Here is a 24,077-nt window from a genome sequence, read left to right as displayed (position 1 = left end):
AGTATACTAAAAGGAGAAGGAAGTCATCATTTTTCTTCCTAAAGATTTCATGACATTAATATTCTCTGTTATAAAGCTAAGTTGTGCTTTTAAATTAATTGTTTTTTATTCCAAAGTAAGCTTTCATAGTCTTCGGTTCTGTTTATCCAAATAGTGAGTATGATAGCCATCACTACTTTGTAGGAAGCTGGTGTTCTCATTTCTGTATCTGGGAAAAGTGCAAATTAGTCCTTCAGCACTCTAACAATATATATAACAGAGGGACTCAGAATAACATTATTTTGGAGATAATATCATACTCAATATGTTCTACTTAATTCAAAAAGCATAGTTTCACACATTAAAGCACTTATATAGAAAACAATATAGGCTAGCTAGTTAGTATCTCGAATTTATTTTAAAAGTGGTTCTGGGTAGTTTTTTAAAAAAAAATACAAAAAAACAAAAAGAAAATTTTAAGAAACCCCTTGTCATATTTCGGGAAAAATAAAATAATCCACTCTGAATCTCTGCAACACACCATGGAGACTTTGGCCCTCTTTGGCAATGAGAGACGTAAAGGAGCAACAGATTTAGTTTAGGTGTAAGTTCTAAAAGCCATGGCATCTTATAAATGTATATTTAACCTTTTTCACCTGGTAAAGACAGTATGAAAAACTGTTGTTTTGAGTGACAAAGCTCCTAAATCCTTAAGCTATTTTTGTTTTCAGGATTTGGACATGTATGGAAAGAAAGCATATGGCTGGCCCACTCAAGGTTCTTCGCAGGACCAACTAACATGCTCTTTGGAAAAGAACTCAGAATGAAAGAAAGAGGAAATTGAGGTATATAAGCTTGGTTTTAAAACCACTACTTTGCCTGTTATTGGCTATACTATTCCTACTGTTTTTTAGCTGCACCTCTGCCAGAGTCCACAGGAGTTGAGACTAATGAAATTGAAGAGCTATTTTATCCGCATTTTGTATGACACAGAGCAGCAGTCCATTGCACTTTATGAACCTCTAGCGCCACTGGGTTACTCTATTGAAAAGCAGTTTTGTGACTCACTGGTGCTCAAAAAGGACCAACTAAACAGCTAGACAGGTCCACCTACATGTACAACGGTGAAGAACCAGTGAGATACCTGGCGCCTGAGCACTAGGAGTGACAGGAAGCTGACTGACCCAAACAGAAGAAACAAATGGCAATGCCTCCAGAGGCATCAGCTGGTACACAGAGGTTATCTCTGACAGATTCCTATTTAATAGCTATAAATTAGAAGAAGAGGAGAACTGAGGAGGCAAAAAGGGAAAAACATATACAGCTACTATACATTGTGAGTATGAACGGAGCTTGAAAAGTAGTTTTGCTACTATTATTAAAATCCGGTATGGTCTTTTAAGCGTAGGAAACCTAGGTTATGCTAGACTTAAATGAACAATGTATATGGAAGAACTTTAAAAACTGAAAATGTTTAAGATGAAATAAAATGTCTGAGACAGTCCAGTTGCATGAATCTTATCAAAACTGAAAGCAAAAGAGACTACTTTCTGTCAGATGTCACCAGCATTTGTACACTACTATTCTGCTCAGTTTCCAATGTAATATCTCTACCTTTAAGATACATTACCAAATGAAGTGTTCTTGTGATCTCACCTTCTCCACCAATCTTGGAAAGCAAAAGGTACTTTCTTCTTGATTATTACTGGTCAGAATATAGAATGCATATATTTACCTTTCAACTCTCAGTTCCACAGAAAAAACAGCCAAGAATATTTCTACTTCTTCAACAGTAATAGGCTTATCTTTCAAATTTTCAAAAGCAATGAATATTCTGATATATATATATATATATATATGTATTTAGCTTAGAAAGCAGAAACTTGTATTTTCGTAAATTGCAATTCTCCTAGAGGAGAATATGGTTCCACCATGTTTACAGACACTATGTGTACTAATATTCACAAAGAAATATATTTAATATAGTGGTCTACCAAAATCACATGAAAATTTCCCTAGGAGAGATTAATTTGCACTCTAAAGTACAAGTATTATGAGATATGAAAACTGCCAAGAAGTATGATTCTATATTAATGTAATACCTTAAGTAAATGTATGTGTGTTATGCCACATTTCCATGTAATTATTGAATAACTATGTTACCTGATGAAGTCAAATAAATGGACACAATCTTGTGACTAGAAACAATGTTTGAAACTATTTATCTTTAATGAAAAAGATGGGGTCATTTTAGAAATATTTTTTCACTTTCCATTTAAGAAAAATGTTGCTCAGACCTCTATCCCTAAGAATGTTACCTAACCTCAGGTGTTACCTTTAAGATGATGGTAATACTTGCCTTTCACAGAAACTAGTCTTGAGAAAAATCAGAGAAAGAAAAAAATATTTTATGTAGAACCCTTGGGAAACTGTAAGGTTATTTTATAAATGCGTGTGATGTTTATCATAACTTCACCTGTTTTCCCAGCTGTCGAGCACAGATTGGACAAGGTTCTGGATTAATACCTTCTGATGTTTTGTCTTGAGACTATCCAAAAAAGAATTAAAAAATATTAGTTACATTTTTACATATAAAACCTGATACATGTTTTGCAACTCACAGAAGTGAATACTGGCAATTACAATTTTCATAATCTATCAATTTAGATGATGCATTAATCTCTATATTACCTTATTATTCCTGGGACTTACAAATACCATTTATTCAAGGAGTGAACAAAAAAATAAAAACAATTTTAATCATACAGGTTGAATATCCCTAATCCAAAACCTGAAATCTGAAATTTCAGATAACAGATTTTCAGATTTGGGATGATTAACTGGTATAATGCAAGTATTCTAGAATTTGAAGAAGTCTGAAATCTGAAACACTTCTGGTTCTAACCATTTCAGATAAGGCACACTTAACCTGTAGCTTAAACTATAGTATTAGCATATCTTGATTACAGTAGAAGGCAAAATTAAAAGCAAACTATGACAGCTAGATTTTTAAAGTTTTATTTTTAGGCTAAATTTTGTTATTAAAATATACAGATTACTTAAAAATATACAATTTAGAATTTTGAAATAAGAGCTCCTTAATGTTTTTGAAAAAACTTGTACTTAATCTGCATATCTACTTGGCATAAAAGCATAGATATTGAAAGAGTCAGCATTGATTTATATAATGTAACTCCTTATTAACAGGCTTCTTCTCAGCATCCTTTTCCTAAACTCATATAAAGCAAATAACTGGGAAACAGAAACATTACTGATTTCAGACCTCTTTATAACCAAAAATTATATCAAAAACAATAGCTTTTCGAACTCTCCTTAGTATTATAAAAACTGAAAGAGTTTCAAAAAAGTCCCCAACCAAGTGGACAGGTTTTAAAACTGAGGAAAACATAAAGGAAAATAAATTAGAATAAAAGATCACTAAATTTTTTTGTCTGAGGTTTGACTAACCAAATAAGCAATTAAAAATTCTATATCATTTAGGCTGGGCGCGGTGGCTCATGCCCGTAATCACAGCACTTTGGGAGGAGGCCAAGGCGGGTGGATCATGAGGTCAAGAGATTGAGACCATCCTGGCCAATATGGAGAAACCCTGTCTCTACTAAAAATACAAAAATTAGCTGGGTGTGGCGGCGCACACCTGTAGTCCCATCCACTGGGAGGCTGAGGTAGGAGAACTGCTTGAACCTGGGAGGTGGAGGTTGTAGTGAGCCAAGATCCCGCCACTGCACTCCAGCCTGGAGCCTGGCAATGGAGCGAGACTCTGTCTTAAAAATGAATAAATAAATAAATAAATAAATAAAATCTATCATTTGGCTTATAAATAGTAAATAAATAAATATCTAAATTGTGCATGGATTCAGCAACTCTAAAGGTTAAAAACAATTCTGCTAACTAAAACAAAGTTATGTAGACATTTCAACAAATTGAACAACTGAATTATTCTTTCCTCTGATAAATCAATAAAATATATATATATATATATATATATATTTGCAGTTCTATGATGTCCATTTGATGCCACCATGTAGATTCCAATTCATTTTATCTATGTTGTCCAGTTTTCCTTTTCACGTATAATAAATCACCCAAAATTTTAGTGGATTAAAACAAACATGCATTTCCCATGATATTACAGGTGATTTGGGGATGGGCTGAGTTGGCTAGGGTTGGATGGTCTATAATGGTCTCATGCTCATGTCTAGCAGTTGGTATGCTATCTGGTCTGTGTGGAGGGCTGAGCTGAGCTGGGGCTCTGCTGCTTAAGAAGGTAAACTGGGTTTTTTTTTCAGGCAGTCTCATGGAGTTCCAAAGGACAGCAAGAATGGGAGTACCCCAAAGTGCATGGACTTTTTAGGTCTCTGCATGTCAGAAGGTCAAACAAAAGTTATCTGACTAAGACAGAGTCAGTATAGATGGAGACTGCTTATAGGAATGTACACATGAAAGATCATTGCTGTAGCACTTTGTAAACAATCTACCATAATTCACAATAGCTCTTCTTTCCCAATATGTCAATAAAGAACTGAAATTTATACATATGGTGAGATTATAAATATTTTAGGCCTTGTGGGACACATGGTCTGTATTTTAACTAGTCAGCTTCACTACTATAGCATGAACGTAGCCACAGACAATAGGTAAATGAATGAGTGTGACCATATTCCAATAAAACTCTACTTACAAAAAAAGGTAGTGGGCTGAATTTTTTCAACGCATGGTAATTCGTAGATCTTTAACTTAAACAATTTATAAATTTTCCTGTAAGCACCGTCACATACTTTTACTTTCACACAGTTCAGAGTATTTTTGAATCTCCATTTTGACTTCTTCTTTGATCCATGGGTCACTCAGAAGTATGTTGTCAATTTCTAAACTTTTAGGGATTTATCTAGTTATATTTCCATTACGGATTTCTGGTTTAAATTCTTCTTCAGTCAGAAATCACACTCTTGCATACTTTTAATCCTCTGAAAATTTTAAGAGCTGCTTTTTGAATTAGCATAAGGTCTATTTTGATAAATGTTCCATATACACCTAAAAAATATGTATTCTGCAGTTGTTGAGTGGTCTGTGTCAATTAGGTCATATTTGTTCATTAGTGTTCAAATGTTCAATATCTTTATGGACTTTTTGTTCATTTCTCTGGAAGAATCTTATAATAGTTTACCTCTGCTTACCTCCTTCGTGCTACTAACATATATTTTAGTTCTACATATGTTGTATAACCCATAGAACAGCATTGCTGCTTTTAAATAAGTCAATATCCTTGCATATTTATCTACATAGCTTCTGCTCTTCATTCCTTACCGTATGTTCCATCCTTCAATCTGAAATAATTTTCCTTCAGTCCAAAGAAGTTCCTTTAGTATTTATTGTGATGTGGGTTTACTGGAAATGAATTCTTCCAGTTTGTGTTTGTCTGAAAATATCTTTATTTTCCTTTTTTTTAAAAAAAGGAAATTTTTCTGTAAGTATAGTATTCTAGGTTGACTTTTTTTTTTTTTTTAAGCATTTTGAAGATGTTCTAACATCAACTGGTTACAGAGAGAAACTATGTAAAACAGTGAAACATTTTTAAAGGTGAAAAGAAAAACATCTCTATGTAGCCACCAGTTTTATTAGTGCTCTTTTGTAAATATTAAGTGTTTTATCTCTCAACTTTTAAAATTTTTATCTTCCATTATTTTTGGTCTCCAGGAGTTTGACTATAATATACACCTAGGCAGTATTTTTGTTTTTGTTTACTTATTCTGCTTAGGGTTTCTGAACTTCTTGAATCTGTAAGACATTTGTCATATTGTCTTTTATCAGTTTTAAAAATTCTCAGCCATTATCTCTTGAAGCTCCTGTCCTATTCTCTTTTCCTCCTGAACTTAAATTACAAGTATGCTAGATCTATGAAATTACAAGTATGCTATATTAAACAACTGTCTCAATATCTTTTGCCCTATTTTGCTCTTTATTTTTGTATCTATGCCACTTCAAATTGGGTATTTTCTACTGTACTGTACTTGAGTTCATAAACAATCTTTTTCTGTGTCTGGTCTCCATTCAATGAGTTTTTGATTTCAGATACTGTATTTCTGCAGTTCTATAATGTCCATTTGATAAGATTCCAATTCGTTTTATCTATGTGGTACAGTTTTCCTTTTCCTTTTTTTTCCTTTTCCCTTTTTTCAATACAAGTTGAGCATTCCAAATCCAAAAATCCATAATCTCGAATGCTCTAAAATCATAAACTTTTTAAGTGTTGATGTGATGCTCAAAGTTAATGCTCACTGGAACATTTTAAATTTTGGATTTGAGATGTTAAACCTGCATCAAATTGTTGAAGTGCTTTTAGGAAAAGCTTATATAAATTTGTATTTTCATTGATAATGCATAAAACATATCCATTCACTGCCCTTTTTCACCACTGGGGTGTATAATCATTTAAAAAATTTGTGTCCACTTGTTGGCAGAAAATGGCACCTGTGTAATTTGATTTTCCATCATTAAGGATTATATGCTTTTAGTTTTATTAACAGCCAAATAGAATTTTCCTATGTAGATTATTCAAAGCCTTAAAATTTTAGGTTTAAAAAATATTTTAACATATAAAAAATGAGGTACAATTAACAGATAACTGTCTTTTCTTTTGACTACCATATTTAAAGTATAGAAATCTTACATTTAAAAAACTCATGCCCAGCAATGTTGAGACATTTCTCCTAAGTGTTACATTCTTAATGTTAGCATTTTGTATGACACTTTAAAATTTTCTATCTTTCAGAATAACAGTGTTGTTAATCATAACAGTAGAATCTTAATAATATTAATGGCAGCAAAAACCCAGAAAGTGCTTAAAAGAGCAGAAACTACTCTAGCATTTTACATATATTAACTCACATAATCCTCAAGAGAATCCTATACTATAAAGTAGTGTCGATATCATTTTATAGATGATGCAACGGAAGGTGAATAACTTAAGTAATCTCACATATCTAGAAAATAGTGAAGTCACGACTCAAAATTGGGCTGTCTAGATTCAGTCCGTCTTCTCGTCGCCATGCTATTTTATCTATAAGGAATGTCTAACTTTTCACTTTGAGATTTACTGATTCACGTATATGCTGGACCAGTTTTTGGAACAATTCAAATTTGTAGCTTGTTTTCACTTGCCCTATCCAAATATTTACTACGGTATCTTGCCCCAAGAAGGTGCTCTGCCAACTCTTAATATACAAATTCCTGCAATAAAATGGAATTATATTTAATCAATGACTCATCAATTCATCAATGCTCAAATAATACTTAGATCACAACTCAGAACATGTGTCTTGAATTACACTTAATATTTAACGTCTACCTTTATTACCATGTACTCTGATTTAGTAGCTTTCCTAACACATTTCAGTTTCAAATAACAAATTAAAAAATATTGTTGTATTTATGAATGAATGCATATGTATAAATTGCACTATGCCATTTTCACCAAGATACGCTGTAATACCTCTACTCTTCGAGACTTTGAACTACAGTCCATTTACATTGTTCTCTACTATAGAGTGCAGGCTTTCTATATCTAATGCATAACATAATTTCTATAGATAAAATATTCTTTTGGGATCTGTCTAGTTATTGTAGAGACAAAGGTAGTGTTCTGACTCATACAACACAAATATTATTTTTAAAAAATGTGCACCATTAATTATGAAAAGAGTCACCAAAGTGGTTTATGATAATATAGCATAGGAAAAAGTAGCACGTCTTAAAAACAATACCTTCTCCAAATTAGTTAGGTAAAGAAGCTGCCCAAGTTTTTTCTGAAGCTGTGATGTAGCAACGGCTTTATCATTTAGTAGTTTTATTCGATTTTGTTCTACCTAAAGAAAATAAAAATTTTTTTATTCTCTCTCAGAAAGACAGTTAAATTATGTTAAACATATGCAATTCTCCAATAATATAATTGTATTCTTTTTTTTAAAAAAAAACCTACTTATATTCTAAAACACAAGTTTTCAAAATGGACACTAGATAATATATTTCAAATGACTTTTTAGTTTTCCCTTATGAAAGTCACAACTCAATGTAGAGCTCTTTTAAATAGGAAGTGTCCCTGTGTACCTGAAGTCAGATAAAAATCAGCTCAAATTCTATTATGTTCCATTGTTTTTCAGTAATAGATCCATGGGATAAAGAAATGTCAAATGATTTGCTGCTCTAGCCTCAGTGATTTCATGAAATCCAGAAAAGAATCTCTCTGCCCTTCCTTCCTCTGCTCCCCCGGTAGAATATAGCAGACAGAGAAGGAACACTCTAACAAGAATAATTTACTTTCTCAGAAAAACTTACTCACAATTCACACATAGTAACTATATCTAAATTTTTCCAAGTTATATTCTACAAGCTGTACAGAAACAGACGTAAAGCACTAAACAAATCAAGAATAAAAATGAATTATAAAGAAAATAATATCTTTTAATGGAGAATTTAAAAAATTGCTGGAGTTATGTTTTCAAACCTGGGTTACAAAGACAAATTTATTAGAAGGTAAGTTGTTAACGTTAGTTCGTCATTAGTAAAAGAAACTGCAAAAGAAAAGGTTTCAGTTTTTCTTAAGGAAGATTTTTCTAGTTCTGATAAAACTGAGGTTAATAGAAAAAAATCTAAAAAGTGAGAATATTTATTGGTTTTAAGCACCTATAATGTTTAAAATAAAAAATAGATGAATGTGCAACGTGGAGAGAAACAAAATGCATCAAAATAGTGAATGCTAAGCAAGTAACAGACATGAAATCCCTCATCTTTGACTTTTTTTATCTACAAAGACAATTTTTCATGGGTCGAATTAAAAATGAAGACTAAATACACACTTATAGATCAGTGAGTGCCCTGATTCTGCCTCTTCTTTGGGTCTTGGATATCCATAACATCTGCTTGCTGTTCCCTTTTCTGTGATTTACTTGCCAATTACCTCGTGTGGTTCAATAATATGAAGAACTGGCGGATTAGGCTTTGGCTCCCTAGGATCACGCACTCTTAGTCGTTCTGTAGCCATTGCAAGTTCATCAACAGCAGACACACGATTCCTCAGAGCCATCCAATATTCATGAAGCAACTGAAGGAACAGAAAAGACAAACCAGTGGTAAAGCATGTAATTAAAACCGGTTAAAATCACCAAGATGTGCCTTAAGCAAAAGTCTTCAATGAGATCTTATATTTTTTTTCTCTATGTGTCTAAAGTACAAGTAGTTCCTGGGGTCATTTTTAGGATGAAATGTGAATGAAAAAAATCTCTATAGGATGCTACCTCTTTAGATTCTCAGGAACAGAATACAAAGATTTCTTGGTAGGACCAAAAATCTTTATAAAGTCTAATGCTAGACTGACAGAATCTCTTCTCTGTTTTATTTTATTAAAAATATTTTTATTATAACATATTTCACATATCTATTTATAAAATGGCAACAAGAATACTAAAATATGCACCATCCAATTTGAGAAAGAATAATATGAATTCCTTGGAAAATCTCTGTGTGTTCTTTCTCAATTCTTTCTTTCCTCATATATTCCTCTTTCAGTACCCAACCATGGGCCAAACCCCTATTCTGAATTGTATTTATCCTTCTACATCTTTCATTTAACTTACACTATGTGAAACATATTATTAATAATTCAGTTATTATAGATGTTTCTGAAATTCACAGAAATAGTATCAATCACCATGCATTTTTTTGACAGCCTCTCTTCACTAACTTTACATTTTGAGGTAGATCTGGTGGATATGTATAGTAGGAGCTCATTCAATTGCGTTTCTATGAAAAGGTCTGTAAAGTTATGCAGAACAAAATGTACAAAGATCTGGGAGAACTGCACAACAAGCTCTCCTCCGGACAAAGGGCATGTGGTCAAACTGAATCCAAAGAAAGAATATAGGGGTAACTGCACATTATACATAACACTGTCTTCTTCCATGGCTTACTGTAATTAACTCTTAATATGCTTTCTATTCACAAGAGTAATGTGTGAGAAAAAAATTATTAGGAAGCAATGATTTCAATATTTTAAAAGTATTCCCCAATTTATGACATATCAACTGATAGTACAAATAACTATCTTTCTGCAAAAAATTTTTATCCTATTTTAAAAAGAACTTTTAAAAAAATATTGGATAAGATTATGACATTATAAGTGAAACACTTCTTTTCTTCCTCTGCCTATCTCACCTGTAAAGCAGGACAATGGATAACCAATCCAAATAAAACAATAATTCAAAATTAATGAATTGTGGAATCTCAAGTACAGAGTTATAATATGATAGAATGATTAAAGTACAAATATGAAAGGGCACATTGTGCTTTATTCATTGGAATGGTTTCCAGACTTATAGGATGAGAAGTATTTACTATGTTCCTTAATCTTTAAGGTTGTTGATGCTTGCCTGTTATTCACAGAACAAAAATAAAACAAAACATTAATTTCATACGATAGCAGTGAAAGATAAAGCTAATAATAGTACGAAACACTTTCACAGCTAAACAAAAAGTTTCATGTAAGTTTCAGTTTAATAATGATTTCCTTTTAGTAATTTAATAAACAGAATGTCTTTGAGTATTACGGTCTTTTCTATCCTTTATTACAACAATTAAATTGTAGGCAAAGAGAACGAATGCCACCTCAGTCTCTAAAGACGAGTATACAAAACTAGAGAGAGAGAAAAAGAAAAGTAGCAATTAAAATTCCTGTGAAAAAGGAGAATTTTTAATATTGAAAGGAAATTTAAAAATACTATACCTTATATTCTTTCTTCCATGCTTCAAAGAGATCCATTGAAGTGCTGCCTTCATCAACAAATTCAACATCAAATCTATGTGATTTTGCAAATGATAGTATTGCTTTCATAGATCGCTCTGTCTCACTTATTGCCCAGAGACCCCGGGTCGTGGTAGGTACTCGATCATCCACCAGTCCTTCTTCATCTTCTATCATCTCTTCAAATATTGCAGTCTGGCCTTTGACTCTGAAAACATACCAGAACAAAACGACATTAATTGCTATCAGTGAGTAAGAAGCACTGTAAATGAGTGATATTAGCAAAACAAATACAGAAGCAAGGTCAGTAACTTTTCAACAACTTTCAATGTGAGGTCTAAAAGAACATGTCTGCAAGTCTTTGGAAAAACCAAAAACAACCCTGAAAAAGCTGAAACATAAATTTGGCCATTTTTTTTTTAAATTCTATTATGTCAACTGTCATAAATAGAAAGACTATTGATTCATTCACCATAACACAACACAAAAATCTTGTTTTCTTCCTTGACATACAGAAGTGAACACATGGCAAGGAAATACATAGGGAGAATTTCTATTTTAGAGAAATTGTATTTGTTGGAGATGAATAAACATAATTTGGATAGAAACATGAAGAAATGTATTATTTCCTTCAGTAATAACAAAAACGGACTTGACTTAAAATAGAAATAATGGTGAAATACCAGGATGAAAGTAGACACATTTATTATTCTAACAAGCTTCACTCTGAGAATCCAGGTGTTTGTGACAAGGTTTGCTTATGGTTTTATTAAAGTAATAACACATTCTTTATTCCTGAAAAGTTATACTGGACATTATGAGTTCTTCCTTGAATAGTACTAAAATGCTAGCAAAACCTGTATAATTCAAATCCACTTGACTCTAGAGTCTGGGATTTTACCACTCCCCAAAACTACACCTCAATTAATTATATATTACTACACCATGAACATTTAGTGGGTAACTTCTGGCTAGGTAAAACTGGGAATATTAAACAATCAAATGCCAAAGTACTAATCAATTTAATTAAAGAAACAATATAATAAAGGTTACTGTGGAGAAAATACAGTCTTTAATACTGAGTCTTACAAAATGTTTCACTTTCATGATGGGTAATATAATCAAATAGAAAACTTACGTGTTGGAAAATAGCTTTGATTCATACTCTGTGAACAATTCATCAGCTTTACAAAAGACACAGCTGGAAAAAAGAGATTAACAGAGAAATATTCACAAACATAATCAGCAATCTGGTAATTTTAAGGAGAAGCTTAGTATTTTGACTTCATTTTTCATTTTACTAGATATGCCATTTTGGAAAAAAAAAATCACATGGTTTTTCATACATTGTCCTTATGATTTTATTTTTCTCTAAATAAGATTAATAATGTATCTCTTTCTACTTCTGCCTCAATCAAAATGAAAAAACCTTTATTATATGAGTCAATTGTTTCTTCTCTAAGAAATCTAGCTTAAAGAAATGATACCATTTCATTGTATGATTTCTTCTATTACCTACCAGTTGAGAGGAAGCCTGGCTGGTCGGAGGTGGCAGACTGTTGCAGACTCAATAACATTACGAGATGGAGGTCCCTCCAGGTTTTTTACAGCATCTCTTACTAGTTTCTGGCATTTATTTAGCTCTTCCATTTGTGTTGTAAGTAGGAACTGAAGACCTCTGCAATCATGGAACCTGATTCCCACCAGCACCACCACAGACAACACAAAGAAAAGTATAATAGGTCAATTTCCCCCAATTCAGAAGATGGTTGCCAAGCAAAGTGTTAAAGAAACTGTTTGCTTTTTTTTTTTTTTTTTTTTTCTAACCAGCCACATTTGAGTGAGTTTCCCTTCAGAGTGTATTCAAAGTATAATACTGGGTGTCTACTATAAAAGATACCAAAACATTTGATAGTCCGGTGCTCAGGAACTGAAAAAGAGCACAAAAAATATATGTCTCTGTCTCAGATATCCTTGAAAAAGCAGGATGACCATATTCTTCTGTTTTAAACCTGACTACAGATGGCCCTCTTGACATCCTTGCTCTATACGAGGAGGTGCCTGCAGGACGAAACATAACATAAAAGTAGAAAATTGGAAAGAAGAAAAATGGCTAAGAATTATATTCCTTGGTTGAAAAAATATATATATGTTTGAATATGTAGATATACTTAATTAAATCTGTAATCATGACCTTTGCCAAACACTTTTCCTGTATAATTTCAATAGTTACTAATGTGCTCACATTATGAAATGTAACATATTAAAGTAACTAAAGTAACAAAGGTATGTGGCAGTTAGGAGTTAAACTCAATTACAGACCCATAACCATTTTTATAAACGGTGAATAAAGAGGGCTACAAAAAAGGAAGTATGAATGTGTGTGTATATGTTTATGAAAGGAGAAAAAAAGCCAAGAATAATAAGAAATCAGAAACTAAAAAATACAAGGAGGATTTATTTGCTATAAAAGCTATGAGTAGATACTTTTTCTTCATATTTTCTTACTTCTCTGACATAGAAAGCTTGCCAGTTTGTTGCTTGTAGTTGCTGGTTATTTCATTTCGCACTCGCTGAACAAGCTCCTCATCAATAGTAAATTCTATTGCTCCGTGGATCACATTTAGCCACCAAGGAGAATTAGAATGAATCTGCAAAAAAGGTAGCAGTTAATAAATGAATAGATTTTCTTTTAGTGCTCACTAGGCTTCCGTCTCTGGGAAGGGTGATGTCAAAATTCAAACAAAATAATAAATGCTATTCTCAAAGAGACGATCACAGAGGGGAGATGAGTATACATATTCTATGTACAATGCTCACTTCCTCTTTTGGAAAACATAATTAAAGAGAATACCTATATTCTAACTTCTCTGGATAAATGAGAATTTATTGTATGGACTTATATAACAAAGCTGTAACTAAAAAAATCCTTTATATGTGAAAAGGTCACAGGTCTCTTTATCAGCATAAGAAGGAAAGCCTTCATTCTAATCTAACTAATTGAACTAGATTCTACTTAATAGATAATCTACAACAACTAACAAAATGATTTCCCAGGATAGTAAATAATTAATGAATAAGGAAGACAAAAATTTATAATGCCTGATTTAAAAATTGAAAATAAAAGTGCATTTGTGTAACCTTTTTAGATTTTGCTACTGTTTTCATAAAACAGAAATTTTAGAAATGACAAATGGTATATATTCTGCAGTAAAAACACCTACGATTCTAATGTTTTAACATCTTAAAACAACTCAGAAACAAAATCAAAAGGAGGTTATAGAAGTCTTTACTTTCTTCAAAAGACAACTGTTACATACTCAAGGTAAGAGAAAACCCTAAGAGTTCAAAATAAAGAGAACCTCAAAATAGCTGACTTATCTATACATCTGTTCATTCAACCAATAATCATTGCTAACAGTAAATAAACTTGTATTGTGAGTCAGACAATGCACTAGGTGCTAAGAATTCCAAGATGAATAAGAAATTCAAGTTTCTCCATACAAAAAAAACAAAACCAAAACTGTTATCTGGAGACAAACACAAGTAAGAAACACTGCATTGTGGGGTACCTTTCTTTGAAGCTCATGGATGGTCTGCTGCACAGGATATAAAGCTTGCTGGGCTTCAGCAACTTCTGTATTACACTTGCTCATATAGTGCTCTCGCAGCTGTTTGGCCTGTGTTGAAACAGAAAATATAAACTTTCACTCCTGATCTAGAACATAATGTAGTATGATGTTTCAAGAAGAATGGGTCATTTAATGTATTTAAGGCTACTTCATTTAAACATAAAACTACAAGTATACTGTAGAGGACATAGAAGTCATGCTAAAAATTCCTTATATATGGCAGTTAACAAACTTTACCTGTCCAAGTAACAAAATTTAAGAAATTCCAAAGATTTGTTTGCCAAATTTTTATTTACCTTTTTTTTTAGTTAGAATAAGCAAAGCAGACACACCTTTCTAAAATTTGGCTAATTTAGGTATTACAATTACGGCAGTTTAAAAATAATCCCTTAGAATATACAGTAATACAGGTGTTAGGGACTGAATTTTGTTTCCCCAAAATTCATATGCTGACGCTCTAAGAAAATAGATATTATATGTTCTCACTACGAAAAAATAAGTATGAGGTAATGGATATGTTAGTTTGATTCAGCTATTCCAGTGTCTACATATATCAAAACATCACTTTCTAAAACATAAATATGTAAAATTTTTGTCAATTAAAATAGTTTGCCAGACCTCTTTAGCCCCCAAAACAACGAGTGCAAATAGGCTGTGCAAACTTATACAACTTATTTTTTATCTTGTTGACTCATATAAAGGCTCCACTTCAGGTTCGATACATTTCAAGCACACATACTCTTTTGATTTTAGCTCTTTAATGTTTAAAAACAGCAAAAATCCCCAGAAGAATCTGCAGAAAAAGCTATTAACAATTTATAGTAAAATAATTTATTATATCACTCTTTTCAATATCATTCTTTTCAGTAAAAGTCAACACTTTTTGAAGAGGAAACTCTTTGAGAGAACTTACACCAAAAATTTGACTTTACCCCCTTAAAAAAAAAAAAAAGGTGGAGAAAAGAGCAAAAGTTTATATATTTACTAAGCTATATCTTTCATAGATCTGCCATGAGATCAACGAAAGTTTTCTTTTTAAAACTTAATTACATTCTGTTCTGTTGGCTACCAACAGCCATATCTACAACAAGCATTTATCACATAACTGCAGGTAGATCAGCAGAGAAGCCAAATAATGCTGCCATTCTCTGCCACCTAAAACCACAACAAAATTTGAAACATCAAAGAAACCGGAAAACATGATTACATTTATTTAAATGTTGTATGTCCTAGGATGTACATGGAGCATAAAGTTTGAAGATAATATACTTTTATAGACAGAATGAAAATAATAATAATGACCTCTTCCTCAAGTCGACCATCACGCAAGGTAGGAGGTATCCCTGGGTGCTTGGCTGTCAACAATTCCATCAAGTTATGGGTGGCATGAAGTCTCTACAAACACAACAAAGGCATTAATTATGACAGTCAATGCAGAAGACTCTGAAGAGAACCTAATATTGATAAGGCACACAGAACACTAACAGCACATTAAGAACATATCACTAAATACTTTTCCTATAAAACAATCTGAGTACTACCGCTTTGTTTTCTTTACTCAAGAGCAGGGTATTAAAAGCCTAGGACCTGCCTTTTGTAACCCTTATCCATGCTGAATATAAGATTTATGGCCAGGAGTGGTGGCTCACATCTATAAACCCAGCACTTTGGGAGGCCAAGATGGGCAGATCATGAGGTCAGAAGATCAAGACCATCCAGGCTAACACGGTGAAATCCCTTCTCTACTACAAATGCAAAAGAAAAAATTAGCCAGATGTGGTGGTGCACGCCTGTAGTCCCAGCTACTTGCGAGGCTGAGGCAGGAGAATCGTTTGAACCAGGGAGGTGGAGGTTGCAGTGAGACAAGATCACGCCACTGCACTACAGCCTGGGTGAGAGAGCGAGACTCCAACTCAAAAAAAAAAAAAAAAGAACTTATATTCAATTTTTCCCCACCTTCCAATTTTCCATGTTTCTCTAAAAACCCACTGTGGTACACTGGACATGCTACTCCCAAGTCTGAATGTTAATGACATCTTACCTGGGACTCAAGCCTAAACTTGCCAAAATTAATAAAACTATCTTTACTTCCTATTTAGCTAGAGAGCCTTGTCTATATGAGTCAATGACAGATTCAAGAAGGGAAAGAGAAAATAATTAAAATGTCCAAATCTCCCTAAAGACCTCTAAAAATTATCATTAGGTAAATTTTATTGCTTAGTTCCTTTTCTTATTAATGAAAACCATGTGAATAAATATGTTGATATTCATAAGCAAAAGTGATAAAACTGACCTACTCTTTCAAGTACCTGTATCTGGAGCTACTTTTAAATGTAGCTTACATAGAATTACCTTGTCAGGCTTGTGCCCAAAACTTCCCTGAATGGAACAGTAGTGATTCTCAAATGTTAGCGTACATACAAATCACTTAAAATGCTTATCGAGAAGACCGAATCCCAAATTTCATCCTCAGTGATTATGACTGTTAACATTTATCCTTTTAAATATTCAGAAAAATTACTTTGTTTAAAAAATAAAACAGAATACATATGAAACTGCTTAGTGTTTACTTACTTGAAGTGAATCAGTTTTCAGCTTTCCTTTGTGTTCCTCTGACGAGCGCAACACTTCTCTGTACAATTCTGCTGCCAAGGCATACTCACCTAAAGAATTAAAATGTACTTAAAGTGTAAGAGAATCACATATTTAGCTCCAATGTCATCTAGTTGTACATTATTTAAAAATACTGTAAACATATAACATAATGAATGTAACTGTTTTTTTAAGTAAAGTAATTTGACTTGGAATTAATATGATTGTCCTAGTATTAAAAAAAGCTAGCATAAAAAAAAGGTATAATGATTAGACTCTAATGTAAAGCAGGTGAATTTGATCTATTCACTATGATACTTGGTTTTCCATATTTTTAAAAAGACATGCTTTCTGAGGAAGAAACAAAAATACTCATATTCAATATTACAAAGGTTTAAGTCAAATTTGGAAACACCCATTCTTGGCCACTTGGTGGTGCTAACATTTCTAAGTAAACTGTAGTGGATTTAATACTGCCTAATTTTGTATAAAAACCATTTGGAGAAAACACATTGTTCAAAATTAGAATAATACAGTGTGTTTAATACCAGTCAAGGAGAATCTCAGAAAATGTATTAATGTATCATATGTATTTATTCATATATAATATGAGCAAATCTTTTTTATAGTTTAAAATTAATTTTAGATTTCTTTTAAAAGGCAGACCTTCACTGTCTGATTTCCACATTAGAAGAATCTAATTTATGTAAGTTACATATGTAATGTTACTTTAAAAAATGAATATTGTTTAACACACCACTATGAAGTTAATGAAAACTAAAAGCAGCAAATCTATTATTTTTAGGTTGAAAATTACAATTAAATTCAGCAGGAACATATCCTCTATTAATGAACTTTTGGTAGCATATTTCTCTTGGTAACCAGCAATTGTTTATTGTAATTTCACACACAGAAAGAAAAGAGCAATGATGTGGCTTCTGTTACGGAACTGTGTAGTATTTTGACATAGAAGCTTATTATACCTTGACCCTGATAGGGCACAACTGTGATGGTAATAATCAGAGGTGGAACCCTTTTTCCTGGTCCTCATACTATACATAACCACAGATCAGGGGAAAGTAAATATGAAAAGGGGACAAGAAGAAAAAGCCAAGGGAGGAAATTCACTCACTGTCTAAGCTTCTGAACCATAACAGAATACAATGAGGAATGTAATTTTAAAATCAAGATGGGAAAGTTGAAATTTATTTTTATTAATGTGACAATCTACAACTACTGTATTATTCCATTTCAAAAATTTTTGACTATGAGTTTTAACCTACTATAGACAGCACAATATTGAGGTTTATAATCAAAAAGTATTATTTGATTTGAAATAAAAAGATCCAGGGCACATTCTGTCAATTAACTAAAATCTCAAGAAAGCAACTAAGCTTTTCTGGAACTCAGGTTCCTAGGTAAAATGTGGATAATATCTCAATCACTGGGCACTTATAAGGATAAAATAGCATATATACATGAAAGTGTTATATATAATGTAAAAATCTTATAAAAGACAGTATTTCTTAGGTATAAAGCTACATTTTAATGACCTGAAAATATTTTAAATATGTTCATTATTCATGTATTTTCAAGGACAAGAACACATTTATCATCTGCAATAGTCAAGTAGTCTATTGAATTTAATCATGACTATTCAATTAATTTGGCACTGGGAGAAACTGATATTAGATATGACACATATTTTCCCAATTTTTGCCTAATTATTTCCACACTGATAAATAGAAATCCTTAATTAAAAAAAAAAAAAACTCTATTAAAATAGTTGCCTTGTTAAGTTTTTCACTATGGATTGTAAAGCAAAAAAATTTTTTAGACGTTAGATTGATACCTAGACTATCACAGTCACAGGACAAGTTTAGCAACTGAGATGACTATGATGATAACGGTGATTAACTGTTAAGAGAAAATGCAAACTTGCAAATGCTGCTAGCTAACTTGAGGACTTTCTAGGGAGTGTCCTAGAGGGAAGATTTGCTCACAAAGTAACATGTATTATATGTGAACAATTTAACAGGAATATATAATAATATGCCCTTTTCTATTATTAGTTATTGATAACAGAATTTACATTGTGAGCAGGTTGAAAGTGGTAAGAATCTAAGGTAACCTTCATATTACTATAATCAATAGCGTAATTCTTCATCTATATGTTTTTATAAAGTTTTCAATGTGCTTCCACATTTTGTATTAAGAACAATAGTTGAAGGAAGTAAAACACCTGTATATTTTATTGACAAAGACACAGAGGTTCGGAAATCTTGACTAATATACTCCATTTCACAGGGTTCCAACTGCAGCATGTAAGAAGGCCAATCCTTTTCAGTTCTTGTCTAGAGCTATTTCTACTCAGCTTCTGAGAATCCTTATAACTCTATTCAAGTATCCAGCACAGTAAGAGTCACTTCCCATTTCTGGTTCTCTTACGCTAAAGAGCTAACAACTAAAGACAGGCTACTCAACGAGGCTTAATGTAAGAATATTTCCTTATATTCTACAAAAAGCACACATTTCTTTGGACAACTGATTTCTTTGTACTTCATCTGCTTTTTTTTAAATTTCTTAAGGTAGCAGCTGAAGTCTCCAATTTGAAACTTTCTTTTCTAGTACGTATCTAGTGCTATAAATTTCTTAATTACTGATTTGCTGCCTCCCACAAATTTTGATATTTCATTTTTATTCAACTCAAAATACCTCCTACCTTCCCTTTTACTTCTTAACCCAAAGGTTTAAAAGTGTGTTACTTATTTTCAAAGTATTTGGGATAAATACTTTCCAGTTATCCTTCTGTTCTTGGTATCTACCACTGTGGGCATAGAACATACTCTGCAGGTGTGAATCCTTTGAAATTTACTGACTTGTTTTATAGCCCAGAATATGCCCTATCTTGATATACATTTGACATGTACTTGAAAACAATGTGTATTCTTCTTTGGTTGAGTAAAGTATTCAATAAAGACTGATTAGATATACTGGTGACAGTGCTGTTTGAGCTATGTATGTCCTCACTTATTTTCTACTTATTCTACACAACTGAGAGAGGGATGTAGAAATATCTGACAATAATTATTGTTTATTTCTCATTATAATTCTATCAGTTTTCAATATTTATTTTGAAACTCTTGTTCAGTTACATTAATATTTAGAATTTTTTTTCTCTAGTGATAAAGTAACACCCTTTATCATTGATAATATTCTTTGCTCTGAAATCTACTTAAGAAGCTCCAGTGGTACAATCAGTTAGCAGGCAGTATTAACAAGAAATCTATTTTACTTAATAGGAATATAGTGGCTTTATCTTTCTTTTGATTAGTCTTAACATATCTTTTTTATCCTCTTATATTTACATCTTTAAATATAAAGTGGGCTTCTTATAGAGAGCATATTGCGGATTATTGTTTTTTAGTCCAGTCTGACAATCCAGGCCTCTTAATTGGGATATTTAGAGCATTACATCTTATATGACCACTGATAAGCTGATCTACCATCTTGCTGTTTGTTTTCTAATCATCTCATCTGTTTTTTGCCCCCTTTTGCTTTTTTGCTTTTTTTTTTTTTTACGATTGAAGATTTTTAATTTTTTTTTTTTTTTTTTTTTTTTTTGGAAACAGAGTCTCACTCCGTTGCCAAACTGGGATGCAGTGGTACAATCTTGGCTCACCAAAATCTCTGCCTCCTGGGTTCAAGTGATTCTCTTGCCTCAGCCTCCCAAGTAGGTGGGACTACAAGTGTGCACCAAAACACCCAGCTAATTTTTGTATTTTTAGTAGAGATGATGGTTCACCATGTTGGCCAGGATGGTCTCGATCTCCTGACCTTGTGATACATCCACCTTGGCCTCCCAAAGTGCTGGGATTATAGGCATAAGCCACCGTGCCCAGTCAATTTTTTATTATTATCTTCTTATCTACTCTTTTGGATCATTACCTCTAACTCCTTGTTGTATTCTGAAGTGGTGACTGTGAAGAATGCACATTCTTTCCTTTGTAACAGTCTACTTTCAGGTAATATTTTACCTCTTATATTATAATAATCTTACAATAGTATACATCCATGTTTCCCCAGACTTTTTGTTTTTGCACATTGTACATTTACATGACATAAAACTCACAATATATTTCTTCCTGTTTTTCCTCTTTGGGGCCTCTAACCAACACATTTATATTAGGCCATTTGAAGTTGTCCACAACCTCACTGATGCTCTTTTCAAAATTTTCAGTCTTCATCCTTTGTTTTTCATGTTGGCAAGTTTCTTTACTATTCTATAATTTGATTTTATTGATTTTTTTCTTAGGCCATATCTAATCTATTTAAGTGAATTTTTTATATTTAACATTGAAATTTCTAGAAGTTTGCATGTTTTCAATGTTTCTACTTAACATGCTTAATCTATACTCTTGAACCCACAGAATACATTTTTAATGTTTCTCCTATTTATATGGAAAGATGTCTATATGGCATTTATTAAAAGTGCCAGTTATATAACTTCTGCTTCCAGCCAAGATAGAGTAACAGAGAATGGATTTGCTCTCCTTCCTATAAAAAGTATATTTCATGTAGTTTGTAAGACATTAGCTATAACACACAAAAAGAGTGATCCCTGAGAGATGGGGAAGCCACCAAGTAAATAATCTGTTTTATTTTTGTGCATAACACTCTAACTTTACACACATACATTTTGTGTGTGTGTAGGAGGGTGAGTGTGTACTTGTCATCCTCTGTAAGAATTTAAAGTCTGCAAGATCAGAGAGTTACTTTATTTGCTGTATCACTGTTACCTAGATCAGGTGTGGCACACAAATATTTGCTGAAAAAATGATCCTAGAAACAGATTTTTAAATCAATGAACAATAATTCCTTAAATGTGTCAAAATTTAACCATTCTTTTATTTCTAACCATGCTGGTTGTTTACATTTGTTTACTATTAAAGACTAAGATGAACAACTTAAAAACACATCTTTGTATCCTCATTTCCTTAAAAAAGAACTTCTAGGGGCCAGGCGCAGCGTCTTACGCCTGTAATCTCAGCGCTTTGGAATGCCTAGGTGGGCAGATCCTGAGGTCAGGAGATCTAGACAATCCTGGCCAACACGGTGAAACTCTTTCTCTATGAAAATACAAAAAAATAGCTGGGTGTGGTGATAGGTGCCTGTAGTCCTAGCTGGGTGTGGTGGTAGGTGCCCCCCCTCGGTGGGGGCTGAGGCAGGAGAATTGCTTGAATCCAGAATATCAGACCTAAGAGGTTGCAGTGAGCCAAGACTGCGCCACTACACTCCAGTCTGGTGACAGAGCGAGACTCTGGTCTCATAAAAAAAAAAAAAAAAAGACTTTTCTAAAAATGGAAATAAATCATATGTAAATTTTGAAGGTTTTTGAAATGTTCTATGAAACTGCTCTGTATTAAGTTGAACCTATTTAAACTATAATCAGTAGTGTGTGAGAATATCTTTTTGGGGAGGATTTTAACTTTTTCCAATTAACCTTCCTCAGGAAGTGTTTGGAAGAATCAGAAATAACAAAGTAATCACCTTCTACCTTTAATAATATGAATGCCTGCTAAGCCATTGAGGGCACAAACTAGCTGTCGATGGGCTTCTTCACATTCAGTCCCACATTTCTTCTGCAAAGATGTCAGCAGCTCTTCCATTGTCATGGTGCTAAAAGAAAAAGCAAACTGTTCAAAACTAGAAAGAAAATCCCAAGGGTTACTTCAGTGGAAGTGTTACATCAAACATCATACTGTAAGACCAGTATGAGAGTCTTACAATCTTTATGAGATCTCTAGCATTTTTTTTTTTTGCCTCCATTTTTACCATTATTTTTTCCCGTATAAGCACCTCTATTTGATCACACCATTCTTTGAGTTTTTCCCATTTCAGTAAAAGGAGAATGGAACTATAAAAATCTTACTCAAGTACAAAGTACAACATGATATATCTGAAACATTACAGGTATTAAAATGTAAGACTGATTCTGAATCCCAGCACTGCAATGTAATTGAAAAACCTCTTTGAGCCTGAATATATTTTTAAAATTATTATTTTTTTTTTTTTAAAGAAAGATGGGGTTTCACCATGTTGGTCAGGCTGGTCTTGAACTCCCGACCTCAGGCAACTCACTCGCCTTGGCCTCCAAAGTGCTTGGATTACAGGCGTGAGCCACCATGCCCGGCCCGAGCCTGAATTTTTTTTAATCAGTTAAAAATGAAGATCCTCCAAGGATCAGGTTAAATGCCATTTGCACCAAAAGGCTGTCTAACCTTAACCATTCATATATAGTTTCCAAACTCTAAATGTACACAGCAAATTTACATTTTCACTTCATATTTTAGAAATGTGTAATTTCTGCCATTTCCTTTATTTGTCTATGACCTGCTTAAAAGCAAAGACAAAATTGAATCCTCTTTCTATCTGTATAACCAAAGGGCAGTTCCTGAGTTGCAGTCTGATTCACAAAAAGGTTCTGGGACAATGGAGTATTATGAACACAAATTTCTTAACGTTCTCAGAATGAATAATCAGAGAGATAGAAAATATTTCATGGTAATCTAATTCCCTGATGTGGGAACTATGAAATAAGAATAAAAGTCTTTCATATCTGGAGTATGCCAAAACCCTAACAAAATAATAATTTAAGAAACCTCAACAATAATCCTAATTTTAACAGAAGTGTTTAAGACCAGGTGTGGTGGTTAATGCCTGTCAACTAAAAAATTTGGGAGGCTGACACAGGAGGCGTGCTTGGGGCCAGGTGTTCAGCATCAGCTCAGGCAACATAGCGAGGCTCCATCTCTAAAAAACATGTAATAGGCTGGGTTCGATGTCTCACACCTGTAATCCCACCACTTTGGGAGGCTGAGGGAGGTGGATTGCCTGAGGTCAGGAATTCGAGACTAGCCTGATCAACAGAATGAAACCCTGCCTCTATTAAGAATATAAAATTAGCTGGGCGTGGTGGCACATGTCTATAATCCCAGCTACTTGGAAGGCTGGGCAGAAGAACTACTGGCACCCAGGAGGTAGAAACTGCAATGAGC

General features: G+C 33.0%; 1 protein-coding gene across 4 annotated transcripts in view; it reads right to left on the bottom strand.

Annotated features, from left to right (window-relative positions):
• Positions 1-24,077, bottom strand: part of SHPRH (SNF2 histone linker PHD RING helicase) — an 85,815-nt gene that overhangs the window by 31,230 nt on the left and 30,508 nt on the right. For all 4 annotated transcript variants that reach the window (XR_012517161.1, XM_074397316.1, XM_010337528.2 and 1 more), the window contains exons 14-24: positions 22,577-22,698; positions 17,002-17,090; positions 15,730-15,822; positions 14,368-14,475; positions 13,304-13,446; positions 12,315-12,488; positions 11,934-11,996; positions 10,778-11,003; positions 8,957-9,100; positions 7,764-7,865; positions 2,456-2,527 (exon numbers count right to left, since the gene is read on the bottom strand). Coding sequence is in view for 3 of the 4 variants with exons in the window: in XM_074397316.1 (XP_074253417.1) it covers positions 2,456-2,527; positions 7,764-7,865; positions 8,957-9,100; positions 10,778-11,003; positions 11,934-11,996; positions 12,315-12,488; positions 13,304-13,446; positions 14,368-14,475; positions 15,730-15,822; positions 17,002-17,090; positions 22,577-22,698 (1,336 nt within the window). In the remaining variant the exon portion in view is untranslated. The remainder of the gene's footprint in view (positions 1-2,455; positions 2,528-7,763; positions 7,866-8,956; positions 9,101-10,777; positions 11,004-11,933; positions 11,997-12,314; positions 12,489-13,303; positions 13,447-14,367; positions 14,476-15,729; positions 15,823-17,001; positions 17,091-22,576; positions 22,699-24,077) is intronic.

Source organism: Saimiri boliviensis, chromosome 4, assembly GCF_048565385.1.
Source record: "Saimiri boliviensis isolate mSaiBol1 chromosome 4, mSaiBol1.pri, whole genome shotgun sequence".
NCBI classification, from domain to species: Eukaryota; Metazoa; Chordata; class Mammalia; order Primates; family Cebidae; genus Saimiri; species Saimiri boliviensis.
The sequence above is the reverse complement of the archived record's forward strand: the minus strand, read 5'-3'. Positions and strand labels throughout refer to the sequence as shown.